Here is a 7,181-nt window from a genome sequence, read left to right as displayed (position 1 = left end):
CTCATGATCCTGTCAGCCAGATAGGGCTGTTTTCCACCCATTTGGGCGGTTATGGTTCTAAATTTGCGGGTAAAAATGACTTTAGGCGGGTAGGCATAATTTGGACGGTTTTAGGGTCAGTTCAGCGTTTTTTTTTTTTTCTCATGAAAATATAGTAGCGGACTAAGTTACGCTGTGTGGCTGCTGGAGTTCTATGCACTGGAGCTCCGTGAACACACCAGGAAGAGACGCTTAATGGGCTGGGGTCTGTCATATAACCTGTTGTTCAAGGGGTGCCGCCCTGCCTGCCTCTTAGAAATTGTATTTTTTGACCCAGGGGTCGGGAACCTACGGCTCGCATGCCATATATAGCTCTTTTGATGGTCACATGTGATTCGCAGACAAATCTTTAATTATAAAATATTTTTTTCATTAGACCAGTCCAGGGGTGCTCATTACGTCGATTGCGATCGACGGGTCGATCTTCAAGGACATGAGAGTGAATCGCAGGCCAGCAAAGATAAATTAAAATAAATGTACTTCTAAAAAATCCACCAGCCAATCAAAATCCTCACCGAGAAGTACGGGACTTGATTGACATCCAGAACGGCCAATCGGACATCCTCTGATACATACGTCAATGCAGACGCATGTTTAAATTCACCAAGCACACATTCTGTCATCAGAAAGTCGCTTTCTGCCCCACGGCACGTCATGTACCCGGCAGAAGACCACTCCGAACAACCAGAGTGTTTATTGAAGCCGCCCCGCATGTGTCCTCCTGCTACCGGCTCTGCACTTCTCACCCGATAAATACGAGCTCATTTAGGAAGTTGTTATTTTCTGTGGCACGCACTTCGTACGGAGCCATCAGCGCTTTGGAAATGCCATGCTCCCCCCATTGCACGGTTAACAGAGCATGACAACGATCAACGAACACCCGCATGAAGCTGAAACTCACCACGTATCAACCGGTCTAGACCATCAGCAAAACCACGCAGCACCAGAAGTCATATTAATGCTAAGAAATACTCATCATTTATTAGCAACAGCAGAGCAATGTTATTAAAAAGAATCTACAGACTTATTGTACTTTAAAAGTGTTGAAATTACATCAAATGCACACATTCACTTGTATATTTCGTTTTAAACATAATGTAGCAGACTGAGTTTAACTGGCTGGCTGTTGTTGGGTCGCGTTATAAGTTACGGAGTTCATTGAATGCATCATGCAGAGATCTGATTGGCCCTCAGTTCTGTCGCTCAGCCTGTCGATGGGGAGTTTGGACCAATGGGGTTCAGCTATGGGCCAAATAAGGGAAATGGGAGGGAGAATATAAAGTTAGGAAAAACGCTATCGTCTCGGCGGGAGAGACTGAGGAGTTGCTGAATTAATTTTACGGCGTTTGTTGCAGGTCTACAGTAACCAGAATAAAGAACCCTAAAATAGGTTAAGTCTCCGTGCCTCAGTGTGGAAAAGGGACACTACATTATTTTATGGCTCTTTCGAAATTACATTTAAAAATATGTGTTGTTTATGGCTCTCATGGCCAAAAAGGTTCCCGACCCCTGCTTTAACCCTTGTGCTATCCTATGGGGTCAATATGACCACTTACGTATTATCCCTACCATGACAAAAGTGGAGAGGATTTCATGTTATCCATGGACACCAGGGAAGATCACAAATCATTGAAGAAAAAAGTTCAAGTTCTTATGGGGACTAGATGACCCCACTCCCAATGTTAAAGTGCCAAAGATAGCACAAAAAGTTAAAGCTTGACACTGCAGCCAGGTGTAGAAAGAGCTACCAGCTAATGTTTTTAGCCTGATAGCTACACGGAGCAGTGTCTGTCTGTGTCCGTCTTACAATGCATGGAAGACACGGAGAATGTGGAGAGATCAGGTTTATTATTTTAAAGAGTTCTACATGGTATTCGTTTTTCCATGTTTGAGTTCATACGATCATCTGAGAGAAAGTCTCAGCTTCAACTCCCGCAGTGAAAGCTGCGTCTTAATCTGATGCCCGTGTTTCAATCTCTCTGACAGAGTTTGAAGCCAAAGCGGCTCCCTTGCCTATACACCCCCCAACCTGCTTTTCCTCTCTACCTGTTCACCTGTTCACACATCCTTTGCAGCAGCAAGTTTTTTCCTGCGCCCTTCAATGTATTCTACACAGAGAGCGCAAAATACGATCATCATAGCAGCGGGTTGACATGATAGTTGGGGCGCCCTAGCGCAAATATCATTAATTTTACGCGGAAACTGCTAGGGAAAAGAGAAAACATACAGAGTGGGTAAACACGCCGCTCCCTGAGTTCATCCTGCCCGCGCTCACGTTTTGATGTAAAAGCACCACAACATTCTCAGACAGAACACAGTAGTTATTTTACAAAACTACAGACAGCCGCATCACAGGGATGAGAGAGCCACATGCCCACCTGATCTAGGGTCTACCCGACTACACAGAGGAAATATTCAATACAATACTCATTTTATGATAAGTCTGAACTATCTTTTATTTTGAAAAATCGTTTACTTTATATATATATATATATATATACACATATATATATATATATATATATATATATATATATATATATATATATATATATATATATATATATATATATATATATATATATATATATATATATATATATATATGGGGGCGTGTGTGTGCCCCCCCTCCCCCGTTTTCGGCTGGAAAACTGTGACATTATCTGGTAGCACTGCCGTCAGCCAATCAGTAGGTCGCACCTGCAGCCACTAAAAGCCCTTAGCAGCAATCAGGAGTCATCTTCTACAGAGTCCTTCAACGCTGTGCTCTGCTTAACGCTCGAACGCTTGTCTCACCAAGTCCAGGAAGTAACGCTGACCGTTTCGGATCCGCGCAAATGCAAACGAGGAACGGCAACGTGGCTGCTATGGACAAGCGGGTGGACCTGGGCTCGCTCTTCTGCATGATCGGACGGCACGGTCCCGCCGTGGCTGTGGCCGTGATGGCCGTGGTGTCCGTGCTGGCGGGGCTCATCATCTACAGGAACGTGAAGGGGAAGCGGAGGAAGGCTGCCGACGGTGACGCTGGCGGGGTCCCAGACTGTACATCGCTACGGTATCAGGAATCGAACCCGTCGGAGTCGTGCGGCCGGTCAACAGGTAAAACCCAATCTGCGGAGTTTTAAGTCAGATTTAGCATTAATCTGATTAATAAAAGGGCTAGAAGTCAAAACACCAAGTGCTATACATAATGTAGGTCAAAGCTTTCATTATGACACATGACATTTAAAGATAGTTTTCTAAATGGACATGTTTAGAAATCTAACCTGAATTCTTATCACCTTACAGAAAGTAACTGACTTGTAACTCATGTTCTCCAGTAAAATCAATAAAGGTTGACAAAGCAGGATGAATCATGACTTTATTTCAGTGGTCGTGCTATAAAGGTGACTTTGATTTTATGTTTATATATATTATATGACCTTAATACTCAAAAGGAACTTTTTTTAACTTAAATTGATTTTTTTTTTCTCCCCACTGGGATTTCTAACTTGCTTTTCATCCTTAGTGATTTTTTTTAATTTTTAATTTTTTTTTTTTTTTTTTTTTTTTTTTTTTGGCTTCAGTCCTATAAATTTTTTTTTGCCATGTTGAGATTAAACGCATAGCCTTGTTTAACTATGGCACTAATGTTCTGAAGGCATTTTTCAAATAGAATTTTTTTCCCCATAAACCATTTGCACAAAAAGTGCTAAACCCAACCCTGGGGTTGTGTGTAAATTTATTTCCCACATAGTGCATTTGCCATGTTGTAGAGCAGTCCAAATGTACAATTCAAAAGTCCAGTGCCCTAGAAATGTCCCAGAAATCTCTGCGAAAAAGCTACTTTTGAGAGGTAGACAGATGTTGGTTTGCCTCATTGTGGAAATGTTTGCAGGGGTGAAGAGTTGACTGCGCGAAAGTGTTTAGCTTTGCTGACCATTAGCAAAGGTGTGTGTGTGTGTGTTGAGCAATGAAAGGAACATTGCTCAACATTTGTATTTATTTTTTATTCAGAGCAATAGACCGACTGTCTAACGCACATTTGGAGTGTCAATCTGTGCCCTAAAACCAGGAACCTGTGCTTCCTCCATTAAGTGCGAGAGGTGTGTGGTTTTATTGTAGCATTGTTGGGCCTCCTTGAATGGTGGAAGGTGATCTATGGATGAAATGCGCGTGTGATTATGTGTATACGTATGTGTGTATGTGTATATATGTATATATAAAAACATACACACATACAACTATTGTGGTCAATGAAAAAAATAAATATAAAAAACTACAAGTAGTACATTAAAGCAGCAGAGCAAAAGATTTGGGTTTTGTAGCAAACTGTGCTTGATGTTATACTAAACATATGCCCCCCTTTCTCTATGTAGATGTCAGCAAAGAGGACTTGTCAAATTCTGAAGAAGCCCATCTGCCTGAAATCCACTGCAGCATCAGGAATCGTCGTACTGTTTGTCACAAGGAAACTTTGCTTCACCACCCGACTGAGAAGGTCTCTGCTCATGAAGAGATGCATACCTCAACACTGTCACAGAGGTTTCGCAGCATGATGGAGCCATCCTTGCAAGATTCTGACAAGACTCTAAAAGATGATTGGATGACAGCAGATGTAGCAAGTTGTGGCCATGTTGAAGATGAGCTGAGACCTTCAAAACCTATGATTGGTGGGCCTCACCAGGATCAAAGTGAGGTGCGTTAAATCCTAATAGTTTTAACTTTATTATTGCTTCTTTAACAAACAATATAAATACAGGGTCTCAGGTTTAAAAATTGAATTCCCCCCCCCCCCCCCCCCCAAGTCTCATTTTGTCAAAGTTACTCTAACAATGCTTCTGCTTAATTTAAAAGAAACATTTTCTTCAATTGCATACACTTATTTCAACATTTGCCTTCTTTTGCTAATATACTTTTGCCAAACATGAAAAGTTTCAGTGGATTAGAAATTAATATTGGTGCTGCAAATCAGCCATCAACATTTTTGTTACATCGCATTTTTCTTATTAGCCTTGCACAAAACTTTATTTACTTGCCAAAATTGGACACATTTCTTTTGTCCTGTCTCTAGGTGCCAAAATCACAGGAAGATGAGATTTTGGAGATGTTTGTCTGGGATGCGGAAACCAGTCAGGAAAAAGTTCTGTCCCCTATGACGACGACCAGTTCCAGTGTCTCTGACACTGGAACCGGTCACTGTCAAAACATTGAAAAGAGTCAAGAAACTGATCAAATGTTACATGATGCCAAAACAAGCAGAGAAAGTGATTTGAAAGAGTTGGCCTGTGATGCTGATGTGGTCAACTCATGCCATCAAAGGTCAACTGAAAACGTGGCACTCTCTGGAACTGATCTCTATCCAAGCTTTGAAGAGCAGACCAATGCTGAAAACACATTATTTGATGGTGATAAAATTGCAGGAGAGATAAGGAAAGATGCTAGTAATACATCTGGGACTTGTTTGTCAATGCAACACATTAATGGCAGAGAGCAGAACGTGATGGACCAGTTTGGAGAGGGTGAAATTCTCACAATTGAGCTGAAACAAGGTGGCATTAAAAAAGTTGAAAACGGAGAGAACACTGGAGCAGTGAAAGCTAACAATGGAAAAACTGAAATTAGCATCAGGGAGGCAACTATGGACACTGAGTGGATGGTGGATGATGAGGAAGCTCATCCCTGGGTAAACCTTTCTGATCATATAGTAGTCAAACATGTACAAACTAACCACAGGTGCTGCTCTTCTCTGTCTGAAATTGAGTTATCCTCTGACAATGAAGTGAAACAAACCAACACACTCTACTTTGTGGGTGGAAATGGAGAAAAGAGTAACAAAGTTGTTGCAGTCCAGCCAATGTCCCAATTTGTCGATGTAACCTTCCACATCCACTATGTTACCCAGTCCCTGTACCAGAAAGTGGCAATCACAGGAAATCAGCAGGAGCTGGGTAACTGGAAAGGATTCGTTCCACTAGAAAAAACCAAGGATGGACACTGGGCCACAGTGGTCAGCCTGCCTGCAGAGAGCCATGTGGAGTGGAAGTTCGTGGTGGTGGATAAAGGAGAGGTGTGCCGTTGGGAGGAGTGCGGCAACCGCCTGTTGGAAACGGGCTCTGGAGATGACCTGCTTATACAAAAATGGTGGGGTTTCTTGTAAAAGCTGATTCCAAGGAAAATGCTAAAAAAAAAGCCTGAAGAAAGAGAGAAGGATGTGCAATAAGCTTTGGCACTGCATACTAGACCATGTACTAATGAATTAGGATGTGTTTATGGGATAAGGTAAAAGTGGTGGTTAATTTTTGGTAAAATTTCACAATGTGCATTACAATTTTGATAAATTTCCAAACTTCAGCAAAACCTAGTTATAGTTGTATATCAGTATTTTTATGAAATTCAGATAATTTTTACACAATTCCAATCTGAGCTGTAAAGCGTAAAAGTAGACTTCAAAAAGAAAAGAGACATTTAAATTACATATTCATGTGTTTGCCCCCCCCCCCCAAAAAAAAGAAAAAATGTTCTAACATAATTCAAATTGCCTACTTTGAGATTACATCTTAGAATCCCAAAGCCTTGATTGATGCCAATCTTATTTGGCTATGCCAGAAATTAAATGCTAAATTGCCTATAGTTGAATTTTAAAGTCTATGGAGGATAAACGCACATACTTAACTTTTTAAGCAATAATTAATGTAATAATTCTGTATACTGTATTTTTACTTCAGGTATTTTTTGACAGCAAATACTCTGAGTGCTGCTTTCTTCCTATTGGCCTGCATGCTGGACTGTCCTGTCATTACGTAAAAGGTGCCTTTTTAAACAGAATTCTGTGTAATTCAAGTTTCTAACTTTTGTCTTTACGACCATAGAAAGTTATTTGTTCTGTATAGTGTCTGTAGAACTAATTGATTTAATGTCCAAAAAATGTTCAAATAAAGTAATATTTCAAGAATTGCATTAATTCGTGCTGATAACTTTTTGTGGCAGTTATTGACGTAGCTTTCTAAATTTTGGTAATTACCATCTTGTAATGGAGTTGCACCTTTTCGGTGATGTGTAGAACCTCATGTTAGACACATTTGTGTCAGCCCGTCACAAAAAGTCAATCAAAAATATTGCGAGAAAGGGGAGGTTGCAAGGCACCAATCTAGGTGAGCGCA

General features: G+C 40.9%; 1 protein-coding gene across 1 annotated transcript; it reads left to right on the top strand.

The window, feature by feature from the left end:
* Window positions 1–2,729: 2,729 nt before the first annotated feature.
* stbd1 (starch binding domain 1) lies at window positions 2,730–6,978 on the top strand. The gene is made up of 3 exons (XM_011493736.3): window positions 2,730–3,138; window positions 4,398–4,717; window positions 5,093–6,978. The coding sequence occupies exons 1-3, from the start codon at window positions 2,877–2,879 to the stop codon at window positions 6,176–6,178; spliced, it is 1,668 nt and encodes a 555-aa protein (XP_011492038.1). The 5' UTR covers window positions 2,730–2,876; the 3' UTR covers window positions 6,179–6,978.
* Window positions 6,979–7,181: the final 203 nt, after the last annotated feature.

Source organism: Oryzias latipes, chromosome 12, assembly GCF_002234675.1.
Source record: "Oryzias latipes chromosome 12, ASM223467v1".
Lineage (NCBI taxonomy): Eukaryota > Metazoa > Chordata > Actinopteri > Beloniformes > Adrianichthyidae > Oryzias > Oryzias latipes.
Note: the sequence above shows the minus strand (reverse complement) of the source record. Positions and strands in the feature narration are given on the sequence as shown.

What these genes read in the sequence shown, in the direction of transcription:
- stbd1 (XM_011493736.3), top strand. Translation starts at nt 2,877, where the DNA reads ATGCAAACGAGGAACGGCAACGTGGCTGCTATGGACAAGCGGGTGGAC. An exon ending in GTCGTGCGGCCGGTCAACAG is followed by an intron (nt 3,139 to 4,397) that starts GTAAAACCCAAT and finishes TTCTCTATGTAG; the next exon opens with ATGTCAGCAAAGAGGACTTG. An exon ending in CTCACCAGGATCAAAGTGAG is followed by an intron (nt 4,718 to 5,092) that starts GTGCGTTAAATC and finishes TCCTGTCTCTAG; the next exon opens with GTGCCAAAATCACAGGAAGA.